This window comes from Suricata suricatta, chromosome 13 (assembly GCF_006229205.1).
Source record: "Suricata suricatta isolate VVHF042 chromosome 13, meerkat_22Aug2017_6uvM2_HiC, whole genome shotgun sequence".
Lineage (NCBI taxonomy): Eukaryota > Metazoa > Chordata > Mammalia > Carnivora > Herpestidae > Suricata > Suricata suricatta.
Window position 1 is genome coordinate 5,720,476 of NC_043712.1, and position 19,837 is coordinate 5,740,312.

Consider the following 19,837-nt stretch of genomic DNA (forward strand, 5'->3'; position numbering starts at 1 on the left):
CCCCGGCGGGGCCGGCACCCGAAGCCGGAGCGGCCCGGGCGGGGGTGGCGCCAGCTCCGGGCCACGACCACGACCGTTGCCCCGAGCCCCGAGCAGGCGAGCGGCGGCCCGGGCCGCTTCCTCCGCCGAGACTTTCGCTTCTTCCCGGAGGGGTGATGGGAACTCCTGCGGCCGATCCGCAGCCCTTAACGGCCGGGCGGTGCCCGGGGAGGGGCAGAGCGGGGGTGAGGGGCGCAGGCAATGGGCAGGGCTCGCAGGGGGAGGGCCTCCCTCCGCCCCTCTGCCCCCTGCCCCCTGCCCCGGGGCAGCTCCAGAACGTACCTCCGCGCTTTACAAGGTGCTCCCAGAACTGAGCTGACTTTGCTGGCCTTACCGGCGCCTGTAACCCTGGGCTGGATTTCGCCAGACACACCGACGGCCCGTCCCTGACCGGCTTTGTTTTTTCCCAGCGCTGCAGAAGGATCTGGACAGCAAGCTCTTTGGACAGCATCTTGCAAAGAAAGTCATCCTAAACGCTGTCTTCGGCTTCCTAAGCAACCCGAAGCCCAAGAAACCGCTCACGCTCTCTCTGCACGGGTGGACGGGCACCGGCAAAAATTTCGTCAGCAAGATCATCGCGGAGAATATTTACGAGGGCGGTCTCAACAGTGACTATGTGCACCTGTTTGTGGCCACATTGCACTTTCCACACGCCTCCAACATCACCCTGTATAAGGCAAGAGCAGAATTTTGGAGTCCCTCCTGGATGACGCTGGGTTTGGAGGGGTCCGGGGGTATCTTGGCTGTGGGGTGGAACGTGGGGATTGCGTGGGGGGATGAATGAGCCCGGAAGCCACTGCCCGCGCCAGTTCCCCTCTGAAACGTGTGGCCGTTAGGGGGAGTCGGGGGTGCCTGGAGCAGTCAGTGCCGTCAGAGCGTTGTGCTGGTGGCTGATGAAAACAGGCTCAGCCGCTACTTATTTTAGGAAGGGGAGTCGTGGGAGTTTAGAGATGGGCATGATCAAATCCAACCTGAAGATCAGTCTAGCTCATTCCGTAAAAAAGGAAATGTTTCCAGAAAGGCCTGAGGTTGTACTGCTAAAGTGTTGCAAACTGCTTCTACAATTTAACTCACTGATTAACCGCCCGGACTTTGGCAACGGACACACCTAGATGTGAGTCCTCACATTCCCACCCGTCTGCTGTGTAGTCTTGGGACTGTCTCCTGAGCGGACACCCAGGTTCTTCTCTGTAAAGGGTGGCTGTGAATGCACGGAGCCCTGTCGAGCGTGTCACATGCCGCCTGACATGAGCCTTCAAATACATGGCAGATACTCTTGCGTTTTCTGTCTGTGTCACAAACCTGCAAGGCGAACAAGGCAGATACTTAGCCCTCACACCTGTAAGTACTTGTTTTCCCTCCTGCCTGGGTGAACATTAGGGCCTCCGGGGCTCCAGGGGCTCCTGGGATGCGAGCCTTGCGCAAGCGCTAAAACTAGGAACGTTCCAGACAGATTGTGTGATGAATGGGTGCTCCTAGTTTGTCTGTAGGTCCCACCGCTTAATAGCTGTGTGATTTGGGGCAAGTTCCTTAACATCTCTGTGCCTTGATTTCCACATCTGTAAAACGGAGAATGCAATAGCAGCTACTTTGAGGGGTTTGGGGAGATCACAATAAATATCGTGCTAAGCGTATTATGTGAATAGCACTCAGAGCGGGGTCTACCCCTTAGTGAGTGCTCGGTGTATGTTCTATCTCATTGCCTGTAAACTGGAGAAGCAGAGTGAGAACACCTTGGCTCTTCGAGCCCAGAAGATCTGAGTACATCCTTGTTTAAAAAGTCATGTGCTTCACGCAAGTCACTTCGACTTTAGCTCTGTTCCTTCCTGGGTTAGGTAGAAGCTGGTCCGTAGCTAGAAGAGCGGAATCACTGCGTAGGTTGGATAAGTAGACCTGGAAACACTGAAGCCATGATCACAGTAGCCAAGCAAAATCCAAAATCCTAAGCAGTCAAGACCGACATTGTACCTTCCAGAATCTTCCTCCGAAAACAGCGAATTCCTCCCATCCTCACCCTGGGCTCTGTGTGGGAAAGCGCTGCATAAAACCCTAGTTCAGTTTTCTGATTAACAGGATCTTTTTTTTCTTTCTTACTTTGCTTGCTTAGTATTGTGAGAAGTACCTAACTATGTTCTTATGGACTGTTTCTGGTTAGGCAGATTCATTTGAGAAACCTCCTAGGCATTGTTCCAGAAACTCAGGAGTGTTACCTCCCTGCACTCAGTTGCCTTGCTTAATGGAGCCAGTGTTCCTTACTGTCCGCAATGGGGAAAGGAAGCACCTAGTCTTAGGACTTATGGGCAGAATAGGTCTCTTGGTCTTGTCCTTCTTCCTTTTTTTAAAAAAAAAAAAACAAAAAAACTGAGCATGAGCAGGGCAGGGGCAGAGAGAGAGGGAGACACAGAATCGGAAGCAGGCTCCAGGCTCCGAGCTGTCAGCACAGAGCCTGACTTGGGGCTCGAACTCATGAACCATGAGATCATGACCTGAGCTGAAGTCGGACACTTAACCAACTGAGCCACCCAGGCGCCCCTCTGCCTTTTTCCAAGAAGGCTAGTGTGCGCAGGATAATTGTTAACATCACCATTTTTTGGGGGGGTTTATTTTGAGAGAGAGAGAGAGAGAGAGCACAGAAGAGTGGAGAAAGGGCAGAGAGAGTGGGAGAGAGAGAGAATCCTTAGCAGGTTCCATGCCGCCAGCACAGAGCCCCACTCAGGGCTTGATCTCATGACTGTGAGATCATAACCTGATCCAACCTCGAGAGTCAGGTGCTTAACGACTGAGCCACCCAGGCGCCCCTGAATGTCGCCATTTTAACGACGAGGATCAGCAGCTCAGTGACACAGCATCGTCACGATCTCTCACGGCACGGGAACTCTAAGCGACGTGGGGCTTTGGGACCAGGCAGGGCGTGGTTCAGATCCCAGCCCTCCTACACCCTGAGTTTATAACCTTGGGCAAGATGGCAAAGCTCTGTGCCTCCGTTCTCCTCATCTGGGAAATGGGTACGATACCGCCCAGTGCACAGAGGTGCGGGGAGGAAGCAAAGAGCTCGCCTGTGTCAAGTGCTGAGCACAGTGCCGGGCCGCGGTCAGCCCTCTGTAAACGCGGCCGTCGCGGCGCTTCTGCTCATGCCGCTTGTTTCCGTCGCTGAGAGCTTTGTATCCGCTTTTCCCCCTCGTAATTCAGGATCAGTTACAGCTGTGGATCCGCGGCAACGTGAGCACGTGCGCAAGGTCCATCTTCATATTCGATGAGATGGACAAGATGCACGCCGGCCTCATAGACGCCATCAAGCCTTTCCTGGACTACTATGAGCACGTGGACGGGGTCTCCTACCAGAAGGCCATCTTCATATTTCTCAGGTGAGGCCGGGGCTGGGCCAGGGCTGCGGAGCTCCGGGACGGAACCCAGTCCTCACCTCCCTGAATTCTCTTGCAGCAACGCTGGGGCAGAAAGGATCACAGACGTGGCTTTAGATTTCTGGAGGAGCGGGAAGCAGAGGGAGGAGATCAAGCTCAAAGACATGGAGCCGGCCTTGTCCGTGTCGGCCTTCAACAACAGGAACAGTGAGTGCGGCCGGGCCGGCGGTGCCGACCCTCCTCCCAGTCGCGATCCCGCGTCCGGGGGCGTAGACGGCCAGCCCCGCCGTCACCTGGAGCTGGCTTGGAAGGCGGATGCTCAGTCCCTCCCCCAGACCTAGCGAGTCAGGGTTCCACGCCCCACACGCCGTAAGGTGTGCAGAGTGCTCTTTGAAAGGAAGGACAGTCTTGATCCTCGAGGTCTTGAAGATTAGGTCCCCGTTCTCTTTGGCTTGATCGTTTTCCTTTGTAGAAGGAAAGCAGGTGGTCGAGCAGGGTGGGCGCCTCCGGAAGGGAGGGCCTGTCCCGTCGCGCTCTCTGGGCCGCACCCCAGCACGCTGGGGTTCTGTGCACGAGCATGGCAGCCAGACAGCGGGCGGGCCCGCGTTCCGCGTGCCACCTTCCCGTTTCCTTATCTCCGCCATGACCTCGTGGGCTAGAAACTGTCATCCTCCCCGTTTTATAGATGAGGAAACAGGCTCAAGAGAGAGCCGCTTGCCCGGGGCCACACAGCCTGCTCGGTGGCTCTGATTCTGGAGCCTGAGCCTTTCGCCACCAAGCTCCTGGCCTTTCCAGAGACCTCACACACCTTTGACCTTGAGCCCTCGGAGGCAGGAAGTCCCCTGATGCAGAACGACTCACTGGGTAGCCCGTGAGTCACGAGGGTGGACTGTTACCACTTGAGGCTGCTCTGTTCAGGGTCGTGCTGGAGCTTAGCAGACGTTCGCGTCCGGAACGAGAAATCGCTGCCGCCGCAGAGACGCGGGGACCGTTTATGTCCGTTTGTGTAGCAGGAACATCACTGATGGAGACGGGCTATCTCGTAACGTGTTAGGTGGGTCTCTGGCGTGCCGGCATGAGCACACGCGGCAGGCACGCTAGCCTACACGCGTCAGCAGGACGAGGCCAGCCGCCCAGGTCCCCCGTTACGAGAGGGCGCGAAGGTTCCAGACCATGAGCTTCAGGATGAGGCGGACCCGGCCTAGCCCTTCCTTGGCTGTGGCCTCAGGCAGACGGCTGAGCTCCTTCCTTCATTCATTCAGCAAACATTGAGCTCCCGTAGGTGACAGGCACAGGCCCCAGAACTGGGGACGCAGCCGTGAACAAAAGCCAACCCTTATCCTCATGGACTTTACGCCCGGTGACAGGTCCGTGCTGTCCACGGAGAGGTGTGTCTTCCTTCCCGCCCCCAATAGGTAAAAAGGAAGTCCATAGAGAGGGCTGGGGGCTGCTGGGATGCGGACGGGCGGCAGTTCTAGTAGAGTGGTCAGGGCGGCTCGCTGTGAGGGGGACAGTTGAGCTGACCCAAGGACTGCGGGAGCGAGCCTTTCGGACACCACAGGGAACAGCATTCCATCGGTGGGAACAGCACATGCAAGAGCGCTGAGGTGGGGTGTGCCCGGTCACTGTGGCAGTCCCAGGATGAACGAGGGAGAAAAGGGGGTTGGATAAGAAGCAGGTCTTGCCCTGGGGGCGCTGGGTCAGAAAGGCCGGGGGGCCACAGGGAGGCCTTGGGTTTGACTCCCAAGGGGGAGGGGGTTGCTGGAGTGTTTTGAGCAGTGACCTGACCAGACCTAGTTGTAGCAGGACCACGCTGGCCACTGTGGGGGGCTAGGCTGAAGGCGGGGGAGGGGGGCAGGAACGGCAGGGGAGCTGGGGGACCTGGTGGCTCAGGATGCCTGTTGAAGGCCAAAACCTTCAGGAAGTAGAATAAGATTTCCTAAAGGATTGGTGTGGGAACAGGAGAGCCCTGAGTCAAGGGTCCGGCTTGAGCCAGGAGAAGGGTGCCTGTGCCCTTCAGGGGGATGGACCGTGGAGTCGCAGGTGTGGGGGCCGGCTGGGCGACGGGCATGGACAGTGAGCAAGGCGCCGCCACCCCGCGGCACCATCTTCGCACAGAACCGCTCTGAGGGTTCAAGTTCTCTGTCCCCAGATGCGCCATGTGGTCTGGACGCAGGTTTCTAGAAGACCAGCGGGTCCCAAGTTCCCCGAGGAAGGGAGGGGCTGGCCCTTCCCTGGGGACTCCTCCGTCCTTGTGCTTTCTTTGAAACACTGCCAGCTTGGGAACCGTGTCCTTCCACTCTGCCCTCCTCTCTCTCCCGCTGGGCCTCTCTCCCGCTCCAGACCCGTCAGGCCACCGGACGGGCGTCCCCCGAGCCCGAGGCTGCTGCGTCACCCCTGCTTTGCGTTCCCGGAGCCGGCACAGCTTGGTCTTGCCCGTGGGCGCTCCCGGGTTCCCTTGGCCCCCTGAACCGCAGTCTCCACCTCCGGGTCTGGCACCTCGCGGCCGCCCTGGGCGGCGGTGGGGGTGTCAGATGGACGGGTGGGCACGTGGACGATGCATGAGCAGCGCCGTCTTCTCTTCCCCAGGTGGCTTCTGGCACAGCAGCTTAATTGACCGAAACCTCATCGATTACTTTGTCCCCTTCCTCCCCCTGGAATACAAACACCTAAAAATGTGCATCCGAGTTGAAATGCAGGCGCGAGGCTTTGAAATCGACGAGGACATTGTAACCAAAGTGGCCGAGGAGATGACATTTTTCCCCAAAGAGGAGAGAGTTTTCTCCGACAAAGGCTGCAAAACCGTGTTCACCAAGCTGGATTACTACTACGACTAGTGCTGCGGTCGGAGGGGAAGGCGGCCCCCGCGCTCGGCTCCGGCCCCGTCCAGGGCCAGGGCCCCGGGACCGGAGCAGCCGTTTCCTGCGGGGCGGAACGGGGAACCTTCCTGGGGTTTCCATCCACTGGAGCCTCGGGCATCACACCTGACGGATCATGGACTTCGGAGCAGCGCCCGGCTCCCCGCCGCTCGTCCGAGGGCTCGTGATTTTTTAAAAATCATGTTTTAATTTCAGGTGTTTCTGTTTCAAGGAAGGATGTCTAAGTTTTACCGAAAATGTGATCACTTTATTTAAAATGGTTTTTAACCCCATGAGAAACCTCTCAGACTCTGTGTCATTGGTCTTGTTTTGTTTTCTAACTTCTGTCACCGCATCCCAGACGCCCGCCGACGTCTCACTGAAAACAAGCCCAAGCCTGGGTCCTCGGCACGGCAGAACGGGGGACCAGGGCTGGAGCGGTGATCAGGCCTGCCCCAGCGTGGCCATCACAAGGGGCAGTGACGCGTTTGGATAAGGGAAAGTGCGTAAGAGGACACGGCCCGGGGAGGGGCGCCCGGGAGGCTCCGCCAGTGAAGCGGCCGACTCTGGCTTCCCGCTCAGGGCGAGGTCTCTGTGAGTTCGAGCCCCACATTGGGCTCCTCGTGGACAGTGCAGAGCCTGCTGGGATTCTCTCCCTCCCTCTCTCTCTGCCCGTCCCCAGCTCATGCTCTCTCTTAGAAATAAAGAGAAAAAAAAGACACAAAGACCCACTCAGGCCCCTCACAGATAAGCCTTAAGTCCCCTCTCCAACGGGATTGATCTCAGTAACATTGCGAACCATGGGAATGCTCTTAGTAACATTGTGAACATTCGGGAGAAACAGTTTCCTCGAAAGCAGCCTACTTCCAGCTTGTCCCCTGCCCGTCAGCTTTGCAAAGACCCTTCCCCGCCTTCCATTCCTGAAGGAGCCGAATGTCGCCGGCCAGTTTTGCTGTTTTCAAAAACCCTCCATGTTACTGGTTTGGGTCGTTTAATGAGAAATCCCCAAACCTCTCAGGAAAGTGTAGCTGCCCCCCACCCCCCGGGATCCTGAGAAGTGTTTTTACTTATCCCCACAAAGAGCTACCGTTGGACGATGAAACGGTGTGTAATTTGTGAGAACATCTTTAAAGGAGAAAGATCCCCGTTCGCTGTAAGTCTTCGGTGCTTTGGCACCAAATTCCGACCTAAGAGGCGCAGCGCAGGCTGGGGTGAAGCCTGGCAGGAACTCTGGAGCCCTCCCGCTCGGTGGCACTGGGGGCCGCACTGCTGCGGGGTCGCGGAGCACCTGACCCCAGCCGTGGGCTCAGGTCTGGAGGCCTAGCCCCGCCGAAGCGCCAGGCGGGCACCCGGGGCACAGCTGCCCACACCGCCACGTGCGCCTGCTGGGGGTGGCCCTCCTGAGGAGGGTGGGCCTGAGCAGTGCTCACGGGACCGTTTTTTAAAGGTCCCCCGGACCGTCTGCCTCGAGGTACCGGCCTGCACGGAGGCCCTGGACGGGCACGCAGGCCTCCGAGGGACGAGGGAAGTTCGTGATGTGGATCGGAAGCTGGCCTGTGGTCCCGTCCCCCGGAGTCACACACGGGGCTAATCATTCCAAGCCGGCAGCCCCAGCACCTGGGGGTCCCCAGCGAGGGAGCACGGGGGTCCCCCGACTCAGCTTGCCCAGTCCGGTCTTTGTAGAGGAGACAGTGCAGGGTGTGGAGCGGGACCTGCTTTCGGCTGCGAGCCAGACCTGGCGAGTCCAGTCCCGGGACCCGACCGCCCTCACCTGAGACGTGAGGGGACTGGGTGGGATGCTGACGAAGAGGGTTTGGGCTTTTTTTTTTTTTTTTTTTTTTTTACATTTATTTATTATTGAGAGACCGAGAGAGAGACAGCACGAATAGGGGAGAGGCGGGGTGAGCAGGAGACACAGAATCCTAAGCTCCAGGCTCCGAGCTGTCGGCACAGAGCCTGCCGCGGGGCCCGAACCCGCGTACCACGAGATCATGACCTGAGCCGAAGTTGGCCGCTCAACCGACTGAGCCCCTAGGCACCCCTGAACTTTCTAGAAAGTAGCCAACTTGCCCTCAGTCCTGGAAAGGACTTAACTGCCTTCAACTGAGAAACGAAGGGACTCGGGGGAGATGTTGACAAAGAGGGTTTGAACTTTCTAGAGAGTAGCTGACTCTGCTTTGTCCTGGAAAGAGGATCAACGGTAATGAGTCACTGACAAGACCAGCAACCGAGTGGACGCTGGTAGGTTACTGGGGTTCCGCTGTTCACCCATGCTGGTTGCCTGGCCTGAGCCTTGCTCAAATGTCAGCAGGGTGTGTCAGCAGGGTGTGTCAGCAGGGAGCCCCCCCCCACCCCAGATTTCTTTCCTATGTTAATTCCGGGAGAAAATACTTGTCGGAAAAAGTCCAGCCATTCTTGGCATTTTCATCCATGGAAATACAGCGCATAACCCACCACCTAACCCCCCGGAAGCGCATCTGTCTGGGGAAACCGGCCTTCAAGGTAAATACTGTCTGATGCAAAACTACCCCCAGCACGCCCGGGTGCGGTGAGGCCCCGAGTTGCCAAACAGCCTTTCTTTCGGGCCCCCAACTTTCCGGGCTTCCCAGTGAAAAGAGGAAAAAAAACCCAAAGATGTCTGCATGTGACTTGTCACATGATCAAATTTAGTCTTTATTTTCTGTTAAGTTCGTCATGGCAAGTTCTTGTCTGCACCTCACACGGGGTGAGGGAGGCCGGGCTGGGGGCAAGCGTGGCCCCCCTCTGCAGGGGACGAGGCGGTAACAGTCCGAGGCGGCCCGCGCATGCGGGGGGCCGCGTCACCGTCGACGGGGACCCCCCCTCTCCGCTGCCCGGACGCTCGCCGGGCTACGAAAGAGGTCGCCCCGCTCCAACTCGAGAACGCGTACTAAAAACGTTAAGCCTTAACTTGGCATTTTTCAAAGGCTAGATGCGACCTTCTGGAAGGCCCTCCCGAGTCCTACCCTGTACATATGAACACGCTGCCCGTGGTTCTCACCCGTCTGCGCCGCACCGCAGTTCCGACCTGCACCCCGATTCACCGCGGCCAGAACCCGCCACACCCGGTGTCACGTGACACCCAGGACCAGCCGCTGCACGTGACTGCTGGATCTGCAGCTGTGCCCGCGTGTGGCCGCGCCCCTAACAACAAAAACGCATAGTGTTTCCGTTAAGAGTTTCTGGTAAAGGAATAGACAATTATTCCACGTGTGGAACTTCCCACGTTTTAAAATGAGCTCCGTCCCAAGTCCACGTGTCTGTTATCTGAGATTTGCCAGTAAAAACATTATAAAAAAGACGCATCTCTCTGAAAACTCTAACATCCCCGCAGCACGGTACTTAATGTTTCTTTGGCAGAATCCGCGAGCTGACTGCTCTGTGGCCCGCGTCATCCATGGAGCCCGAGCCTGTCCGCTGGGTCCCACATGGCCCCGGCGTCCAGGGAGCCCCGGGCCCGCGAGCGCACTGTGCCAGACGAACATCGCACTGCGGGCGCCAAGGGCTCGATTCCCCACCCCGCGGTCTCGCTCCGACCTCACTCTAGCGATGGCATGGGGTTGGGGCCACGTCTAGTCCAGGAGCCAAAGTGGGTGCCAGGAAGGCTGGGGTCGATATCCAATGATGGCAGAGCAATTCCAGGAGCGGCCAGAGCAAGGGACACATGGGGAGGCCACTGTCGCCATCGGCCGCAGGGGCCTGGGACGGAGACCCCGCGCCAGAGGCAGACAGGCCACCTGGCCGAGCAGGCTCAGCGTACGGGCCATGTCGCCGCCGGACACGGTGCCTGCAGGTACCACCGATTTTAACTGAAAATACTTCAAGTCCGTGAAGCTTGAAGTGAAGCTCTCTGTGCAAAAGGAACCGAGCAGAAGGTTCTGAGCAGGTGCAAACCGAATGCTCCCCCGATTGCAGAGGGGGCCCTGGAACTCCCTGAGTTAAGAGCAGCAGCTTCGGAGTTGTGGGTGCGGCAGGGGGGGGGGACTCACGCTCACCGCAGTGTGCAAGGCACTTCCGTCAGGGTCGGTATGTGGGGGGAGGGATTTTAAAGGTTCGCCTTCGGCCACAGCTGATGGATGGACGGCTGTCAGGTCCAAAATGACATGTGCACCCACCAGAGCAGCGTCTTTTCACAGCTCGCCTCTGAGAAGCTTCTAGATCCCCAAAGGCCACCGGTGCAAATGTACAAACCCCGAGGGGGTCTCCGAAGTACTTCTGGAAGGGCATGGCCCTCACGCGTGAGCTCCCCGGGGGCTCTTACCCCGCCTGGACGAGGCGTCAGTGAAAATCCAGCCGCGACTGCACGGTCTTGCAGCCCTTGTCCGAGTAGATTTTCTCGTCTTTGGGGAAGAACGTCATCTCGTCTGCCACCCTGGTGACCACGTCCTCGTCGACGGCGGCCCCCCGGGCCCTCATCTCTGCGCGGACGCACATCTTCACGTGGCGGTACTCCAGGGGGAGGAAGGGGATGAAGTAGTCGATGAGGTTCCTGTCTATCAGTCCGCTGCGCCACAGGCCACCTGCGCCACAGACACGGGGGGGTGGGGGGGGTCTCCGCGTCACCATCACTGTCGCCTGGCCAAGCTCGCGCCGCCCTTGCGGGGCCCCTGTCGATCCGACCCACGGCGCATCCTGTGCGGCCTCACCCGTCAAGAATCTCTTTTGGTCAAGGGCGCGACAAAGCCTGATAGAGCTGGTGGGCGACTCTGCTAACCGGTTTCCACTGCAGGACGCCGGAGACAAAGTCCCTACGTCACGGAGACCCACGGGTTCGGGGGCTTGGGGCGGGGGGGCGGGCTCAAGGAAAGAGGGGGCTCTGCTGGCAGGGGTGCGGGCAGCCTGGGAGACTCACTGTGTTTGTTGTTGAAGACTCCCACGGACAGCATGGGCTCCAGGTCCTTGAGCTGGATGTCTTCTCTCTTCCTTCCCGCCCGCCAGAAGTCAAGGGCCGTCTTCGTTATGAGGTCCCCGCCGGCGTTGCTGAGTACGCCAAAGAACAGAGTAAGGGCTCCGATTAGGATTCTGTGCCTAACCAAGAAACACATATGCTCTGACGCTTAAAAATTTTTTTAACCGTTTTTTATTGGAGACGGAGAGAGACAGAGCATGAGCCAGGGAGGGGCAGAGAGAAAGAAGGGGGGACACAGAATCCGAAGCAGGCTCCAGGCTCTGAGCTGTCAGCACAGAGCCTGATGTGGGGCTCGAACTCACGAACCGTGAGATCATGGTCTGAGCCGAAGTCAGATGCTCAACCGACAAAGCCCCCCAGGCGCCCCTGCTCTGAGGTTTATTCCTAACCGAGGAACCTGCACTAAGTGCCCCGAGACAAAGGGGAAATAAGTGTCTGCCCTCAAAGAGCTTGTGTGCTGCTTTCCCAGAACTTAACGCATAATAGTGGGTTGTTGTTTTTTTTAATTTTATTTATTTTGAGAGAGTGCATGCATGGGTGGGGGGGTAGGGGCGGGTGGGAGAGAGGTGGGGGAGAAGAGGGGAAGAGGGAGAGAATCCCAAGCAGGCTCCGCGAGGTCAGCCAAGAGCCCAGTGTGGAACTTGAACCCATGAACCGTGAGATCATGACCTGAGCTAAAATCAGGAGCCAGTGGCGCCTGGGGGGCTCAGTCAGTTAAGCTTCTGGCTTCAGCTCAGGTCATGATCTCACGGCTTGTGGGTTCGAGCCCTGCGTCGGGTTCTGTGCTGACAGCTAGCTCAGAGCCTGGAGCCTGTCTTCAGATTCTGTATCTCCCTCTCTCTGTGACCCTCCCCTGCTCATGCTGTTTGTCTCTCTCTCAAAAATAAATAAAACATTAAAATCAGGAGTCAGACGCTTAACGGACTGAGCCACCCAGGTGCCCCCATGCCGACTTTTTACCCTCAGAGACACGCACAAGTAATACAAGTAATGAAATCACCCGTTATCAGCAATCATTTCATTCATCTTCTGTCCCCTCCCCACCCCACCCCCACCCACTGCCCTGCTGACACCAGCAACCCCCAAGCTAACAGAAGTCAGCAGGTCACTCTGGCCGGGCACCTTTGTCCCCGGGGAACCGCACGCTGCTGGCCGCCAGGGCCTCCTTCCAGCCCCGGGAGAAGGAACGGCTTGCACGGCCCCGAACCCTCACCTCCCGCTGACCTGAGAAAGAGGAACATGGCCTTCCGGTAGGACACGCCGTCCACCTGCTCGTAGTAGTCCAGAAACGGCTTGATGGCGTCGATGACCCCGGGGTGCAGCTTGTCCATCTCGTCAAAGATGAACACGGAGCTGGGGCACGCGCTCACGTTACCCCGGATCCATCCCTGTAACTGGTCCTAGAGCCATAGGAGAAACAGAGGCTCAGAGAAGTGGAGGAGCGGCCCTGTCCCTCCCGCTCTGGGCGACCCAGCCTCAGAGTTCTCTGGGGTTTGACCAAGAGCTCTGGGAACCTGCATCCCCACCTCCAGTCACCGGCAACAGCTTTCCCGTAATTCAGTCTATAAAGAGTGTGGCCTGGCAGACGGATGCTAACACGCAAAGCATTTTCCCCCCAACTCAGATGATGTGCCGAATGTGACTTTTTTTGTTGCTTATTATTTATTTTTGAGAGAGAAAGACAGAGCACAAGCAGGGGTGGGGCAGAGAGAGAGGGAGAGAGAGAATCCGAGCAGGCTTCAGGCTGCGAGCTGTCAGCACAGAGCCCGACGCGGGGCTCGAACCCATAGACTGTGAGATCGTGACCTGAGCCGAAGTCGCCCGCTTCACTGACTGAGTCACCCAGGTGCCCCCGAAGGTGACTTTTTAAAAGTATAAGAGGAGACGCGTGAAGAGTCATCGGTTCACTGTTAACCAACCCATCATTTCAACTCACTGGGGACTAAAATCTCAGGTTAATTTTGCCAGACACACTGGGGAGTGAGACACCGCCCTGAGGGGGGCACGGTGCCCCAAACCAATGCCTACCGTCCTGCCGCAGGGAACAAAGGCAGTGACACTTCCCAAAAGCATGGGCTCCTGACACAAGATGCCCAAGCAACAAGCCCTGAACCCCCAAATCCCGAAAGGCTCCGAAGCACCCTCCCCTAATCCCTGTATTTCTAGAGACACAGGTCTCTGTGATAAGATTCGGAAAAGGAAAATTATTCTTTACTTTCTGGCAATTCCCCCTGCGTCACGGCTCGCCTGGGGAACATCCACTTTCAATTCCTTGTCCAGATCACTTTCTGTTTCTTATTTAGGCTCCACTCAACAGTATGACAGTCAACCTTTAACAAGGACAACATTCTTTTAAACGAGGACCCAAGTAGACAACTTCACATCACCGAAATGTAGAACGAGGATCTCAGAAGGACTGGTCTGAGGATTCAGTTCTTTGAGGCTTTCATGGGAAGAAAGAAAGCAACACCAGGGATTTGCACGGGAGGCACAAAAGGAACAGAAGTGGGGAGGGGGGCACCTTCTAGTGGACAGCGCCACCCACAGAGTGCTCAGTGCGAGTGCCGCATCCCAGGGGAGACTTAATGAGGCTGTGTCCCCACAAATCGCCCGAGACTCCTCCACTTCACCAAGGGCTCGGACAGCAACGCTCAAACCGGCTCCTTCATTGCAGAACTCGGCTGCGGGGAGTTTGAAGATCTGGGTTCAAGTTTCGGACCAGCCACCAGGCCAGAAAGACCAGAAGGAGCAAGGCCCCTCACCTCTCTTGGCTCCGTCTTTTAATGTTAATCACGTCACCGGTCCCACTGTATTATTTTGGAACCCAATGAGAAAAAAAAAGCAGCAGTGGGACAACTCTGCCCCCAGCAAAGGGTTACTGCCAGCGAGTGTGCCTTGACCCCGCGGGGCCCCGGGGCTACCGAAAAGCCAAGAGAAGCAGCAGAGGTCAGAGTTAGTGAAGGTCGCCCAGACCCGAGTGGCCGGTGGACGGGGGAACAGGAGTCTCTTGCCTGGTACAGTTTTATGTGCTGCTCATGAGGGAAGTGCAGAGTCGAGACAAACAGGTGCACAAAGTTACTCTTCAGGCCTTTGGGGTGAAGATTTTCAGCCACAATTTGGCTGACAAAATTCTTGCCCGTGCCGGCCCAGCCGTGTAAGGAAAGAGTCAGCGGTTTCTTGGGGTTTTTATTGTTCTTGAAGCCAGTCAGCGCCTTGACAATCACCTCTGTGGCCAGATGCTGCCCAAACAGCTTCTCGTCTAAGTCCAGCTTGAGGGCTACAAAAGCCAGCCGGAGAACAGAGAGAAAAATGCACATTAGACAGGTCCCAGAGAAGCGGCGCTTTCCCCAGCTGGCCAAAGCGGGAGGCACCTACTAGCGATCGGTCCTGCGGGGTGTCTGCCAAAACCCCAGGGCTGGCCCAGAGGCACAACCTCGGGCCGCCGAGTCACACGATGCCACTTCCAAGGAAACGCACTAGACGGATGTCCCGCTTAACACTTCAGGGTCTGAATAAGGAAGCTAAGCGCGTTCGATCGTCCAAGAATTAGCCCCGTCTTGAGCGCGCTGCACACTAGTCCCCAGCTCCCCCGGCTGGAGCGCCAGGACCCCCGGGGCCAGAGGGGGGCTCTCGGGGCGGCCGCCGCACCCCTGAAAGCGCCTTAATAGGGCTAACATGGCGCAAAGGGCTGAGCGCGCCGCTTTCAGCTTCTTTTCGGGACTCCCAGGGGATCCGAGGCAGTAAGGACCTCACGGCAGGGCCCCCGCGGTCTGCGGACTGTGTCTCAGAAGGCACGGCTGGCAGGGGCGGAGTCCGGAGCGAGGCCCCGTCCGTCTTCCCTCCCGCCCCGGCGCGGGGGCAGCGCCGCACCCCTCGCGGGCCGACCCCCCCTACCCGACGCGTTGAGCGGCTGCTCCTTGCGGCAGCACTCGGCGAAGCGGCAGTACAGGTCCGTGTAGGACAGGTAGCCGGTGATGGCGGACGCGGCCCCGATGGCGATGCCCACGCTGATGGGATCGATCGCCGCCACCACGTGGGCCACCAGCAGCGGCCCCAGCGCCGCCGCACAGCCGAGCCGCGCCGCCCGCGGCATCGCCCAGCTCACAGCCCACCGACCTCCGTCCCGCGCTCCCAGGCTGCGAAGCCGCGGCCGGACTTCCGGCTTGCGTCACTTCCGCCCCGCAGACCCTCGTGGCGGCCATATTGACTCCGTGCCGCCATCTTTGTGCGTGGCGCGGGAGTTGGTGCCCCCGGGGCGGGGGGGGGGGGAAGGGTGGAGGGGTCCGGGAATGGCTTTCGTGAACCCCTCACCCGCTTCTGGTTTCGAGCCCGCACCTTTGGCTTTGTCATCCTTTCCCCTGGAGCTGTAGTGAGCGTCCCCCAAGTCTGCCTACCACCTGCCTTCCTGAAACAGGTGCTCTGCGCCCTGGAGGCCCAGGCTCCAGCCGGGATGCACAATCCACCTTGAAGCACGGTTCTGTCCCTCAGCATGCGACAAGGCAGGCCCTTTGCTGGCTGCGGGGAAGACAGCAGTGAAGAAGAGGGAGTTGGTCCTGGCCCTCTCCAGCCTCCAGGCTATTGGGCAAGAGCCCATACTGGGCGGTGGGAGAAGCACAAGGGCCGTGAAGCAGGGAAAGCTTTTGTCTAACCTGAGAATGAGGGGCGCTTGGGTGGCTCAGTCGGTTGAGTGTCCAGCTTCGGCTCAGGTCATGATCTCAAGGTTCATGGGTTCGAGCCCGCGCTGGCTCTGTGCTGACAGCTCAGAACCTGGAGCCTGCTTCCGATTTTGTGTCTTCCTCTCTCTCTGGCCCTCCCCTACTCATCCTGTCTCTGTCTCTCAAAAGTAAGTTTAAGAAAAAAAACACATTAAACTGAGAATGAAAGGCTTTAGTTAGCCCAGCAGCAAGTGAGGAGTGGAACAACGTTCCCACAGAGAACAGAAACTGCGGTTTGGAGAAGTATTTCACGTGGTGGAGGCTGGTGACAGTGAGGAGGCAGAGCCAGGTGGAGACTGGAATGGGAAGACCAGCAGGTGCTATAAGGAGGTTGGCCTCTAGTCTGGGGGGACCATAGGGAGCCACGGAAGATTTTACACAAGGAGCGGCATGGTCAGAGCAGAGATCACCGTGGCTGTTGGGTCCAGTGAGGAGTTTAGTCCAGGTAACCTTGACCCAGACTTTGCTGAAGGTGGTTGAGTTTACCCATCCGCCAACGCGTCAACAAATATTTAACAAACACTGGCTCTGTGTCAGATTCTGGGTCATATGCTGGGGATACAGCAGGTACTGGGCGGACAGAATCCCTGCCCTCCCAGAGCTCTCCGTCTAGGTGGGGGACACAGAGGGGCAACAGATGGTTCACATCCCTCAAGGTCAATGCTGTGATGTGGGACACACCGAGGGGCACCTCCCCCAATCTTCAGGTTGGGGAAGGCTCTCCATCACGTCTCTGTTTTGACCTGAACAGTGAGTAAAATTGCCATGGGGCTAGATCCACTGAGTACATCCGAAGAGCAAAGTAGCAATATTGTTTATATGTCAATACAATAGATAGGAAATTGGGTCTTTTGCAGCCACTTACACTTATGATGAACATTTCCAAGGTCGATCTAAAAATGCACAAACACAGGTGAAGACCCCAACTTGAAATCCCATCCGGCATAGTGGCGTTGACTCTTCATCCATATGTTGACCTTGCATTTACTAGGAGTTGGTGCCTCCCTTCTGGATTGGCAGCTGCTAGGAAAAGACGTGTGGGTCTGGGGCTCGGTCCTCTGGCCAGATGGCTTCCTTCCTCTCCACCATCAGCCTCTTGATCACCACGTCTTCCCTGTCTCCCTGCTCTACAATCCTGAACTGCCCTGGGGCTCCGTTCTAGACCCCTTCTCTCTCCATCCTCTCTTCCTGGGTGAGAGGCCCCAACTTTCCCCTCAAGACCCTCCCTCTGGCTGCACACCGGACCTCTCCACTTGGCTGTTCACCAGACATCTCCCCGTCTATACAGTTTTGTTTTCTCCAAGCATGTCCCTCCCCCGTGGCCCCTAGCTCAGGCGCATCTCCCCTGCATCTGCACCTGTGCCCCTGATTCATACTCCCCACGAGAGACAGGACCGGCTCACTCCCGGTTCAACATACTCTCCACGAGAGACAGGTGGGGCTCCCACAACAAACGGCATCGTGTCACTCCCGCATTCAGCCTGGCAGTGGCTTCCAAAAACCCTTAAGAAAAAAAATCTAGGGGCGCCTGGGTGGCTCAGTCGGTTGAGCGGCCGGCTTCGGCTCAGGTCAGATCTCATGTTTGTGGGTTCGAGCCCTGCGTCAGGCTCTGTGCAGACAGCTAGCTCAGAGCCTGGAGCCTGCTTCAGATTCTGTGTCTCCTTCTCTCTCTTCCCTTCCCCCTCTCATGCTCTGTCTCTCTCTGTATCAAAAATAAATAAAACATTAAAAAAAATTAAAAATAAAAAATAAAAAAAGAAAAAGAAAAAAAAGAAAAAAAAATCGACCCTTTTGATTTGGCCTCGAGGCCCTACTTGGGGTACCTCTGCCTTCCTCTCAGACCTGCACCTCCCACATTCTCTTTTATTCTGAAGCCCACAGCCCCTTCTGTCTCCCAAGCGTCCTGTTCTCTCCCCCTGGATTGTCGCTTCAGAGTGTCACCTGGCAGAGAACCTTCAGGCCTCAGCTTCCACCCCCCAGTCACCTTCTCTCCCGGTCACCCCGTGTGTGTCCCTGTCTGTTGTCCAACTCTCCCACTGGCCTGAGAGCTCCAGGAGGGAACTTGTCTGTTGTGCTCTGTTCCTCTAATTCTTGGCACTGTGCCGCATACACAGTAGCTCAACAAATACGTGTAATGTTCAAGGTTGGATATGCTCAAGGTCGGAACGCTGTCCGAGAAGGTGGGCTCTGGTCTGGGGCCAGGGAGGCTGCTGTGAACTGAATGTTCCCATCCCCCCCAGGTTCACAGTCTCAGTGTGATGGTGTTCGGAGGAGGGGCCTCAGGGAGGCGGCTGGGCCTGAGGATGGAACCCTTGACATTCAGTTGTTAATAATTTGGAAGGCTGGGTAGGGACTGGGAAGACTCTGGAAACTCTGCACCGGCGTCGCAAATTTGCTGTCAATCTAAAATAAAAGGTGTCTTTTGTTTACAAAACTCAGTTTCGTCTGTGCCTGCATCTGACCGTCAGCGACGCTGGAAAGACCAGAATCACACCAACTTTAATTCTTCTAAACTGAAGCTGGTTTGCAGAAGTGTGGAAATTGCCCTGGTGAGGCAGAAAGGCTCGAAAGACTGAATGCAGTGTAGGTGGATGGATAAATTATTTATTTCATATCCATGGAAAGGAGGGACCCCCAGGGCAGGGCGTGTGGGACGCAGAGGCGGGAGCTCTGGGGCCTTGATGCTCTCCAGGGTCCTCATGGAGAGAGAATCTGATCGGCCCAACCTGGGTCAGGTATCTCGAACTTAAGCAGGGATGTTGTGTCAAAGAAGCCCCCCGTCGGCCTAGTCTCTTTTATTATTTTTTCTTAACATTTATTCAATTTTGAGAGAGTGATAGAGTGTGAGTGGGAGAGGGGCAGCGAGCAAGGAAGACACAGAATCTGAAACAAGCTCCAGGCTCCGAGCTGTCAGCACAGAACCCGATGCGGGGCTCGAACCCATGAACCGTGAGATCATGACCTGAGCCAAAGTTGGATGCTTAACTGACTGAGCCACCCAGGCGCCCCCTGTTGGCACTATTCTGTAGATTTCTATGACATTTTGTTCCCCTAAAAGTGAATATTTCCTCCTTTGTTGTTCAGTCGCTTTTCGTGAAGTTGGCCACTGGAATCCATTGGAGGGGACCTCAACGCCGCCTTCCAAAGAGCTCTCTGGGGGGACCAAGAGACATTGGAGCCCCAGGAACAGACATAGCTGAGCCCAACAGTTGCCCACAACTACGTAATGATCCTGACACTGCTTTGCACTCCATTCCTGTTCTTGTAAGAAAGTAAAAAAAAATTATATTTTTTAATGTTTATTTATTTTTGAGAGAGAGAGACAGAGCATGAGAGGGAGAGGGAGCCACAGAATCCGAAGCAGGCTCCAGGCTCCGAGCTGTCAGCACAGAGCCCGAGGCAGGGCGCAAACCCACGAACCGTGAGATCGTGACTTGAGCCAAAGTCGGAGGCTCGACTGACTGAGCCCCCCAGGCACCCCAAGAAAATTAAACAATTTTTATTTTTATTTTTTTAATATATTTTTTAATGTTTTATTTATTTTTGAGACAGAGAGAGACAGAGCATGAGAGGGGGAGGGGCAGAGAGAGAAGGAGACACAGAACTGAAAGCAGGCTCCAGGTTCTGAGCTGTCAGCACAGAGCCTGACGTGGGGCTCGAACCCACCAACCTGAGATCATGACCTGAGCCAAAGTCAGTGGCTTAACTGACTGAGCCCCCCAGGCGCCCCAAACGATTTTTAATAAAACAATTTATATATTTCAAGTCAGCAAACAATTACGATCATTGACAGTATCTTAGGATCATTACCTTAGAATGAGAACTTCCAGAACTCTGAAGTCTGCAAGACATATCCAGAAACTTTGCTTCTACAGAAAATGAAGACTGTTTAAGTCAGATCAGGGGAAGGTAGCGGTGGTCTATGTTTCTTTTTTA

At 56.7% G+C, this 19,837-nt stretch overlaps 2 protein-coding genes across 2 annotated transcripts in view; one reads left to right on the forward strand and one right to left on the reverse strand.

Annotated features, from left to right (window-relative positions):
• LOC115276945 (torsin-1A) overlaps positions 1-6,568 on the forward strand; it is a 27,481-nt gene extending 20,913 nt beyond the window's left edge. Inside the window, exons 4-7 of the mRNA XM_029921063.1 lie at positions 450-715; positions 3,229-3,404; positions 3,481-3,608; positions 5,991-6,568. Coding sequence (XP_029776923.1) covers positions 450-715; positions 3,229-3,404; positions 3,481-3,608; positions 5,991-6,238 — 818 coding nt within the window. The 3' untranslated portion in view covers positions 6,239-6,568. The remainder of the gene's footprint in view (positions 1-449; positions 716-3,228; positions 3,405-3,480; positions 3,609-5,990) is intronic.
• A 2,324-nt stretch (positions 6,569-8,892) lies between these two features.
• On the reverse strand, positions 8,893-15,296 carry TOR1B (torsin family 1 member B). Its single transcript, XM_029920496.1, has 5 exons — positions 15,081-15,296; positions 14,198-14,463; positions 12,411-12,586; positions 11,130-11,257; positions 8,893-10,797 (listed from the first exon to the last, which is right to left on the reverse strand). Exons 1-5 carry the CDS (start codon positions 15,277-15,279, stop codon positions 10,556-10,558), a joined length of 1,011 nt encoding a protein of 336 aa, XP_029776356.1. The 5' UTR covers positions 15,280-15,296; the 3' UTR covers positions 8,893-10,555.
• Between the last annotated feature and the right edge of the window lie 4,541 nt (positions 15,297-19,837).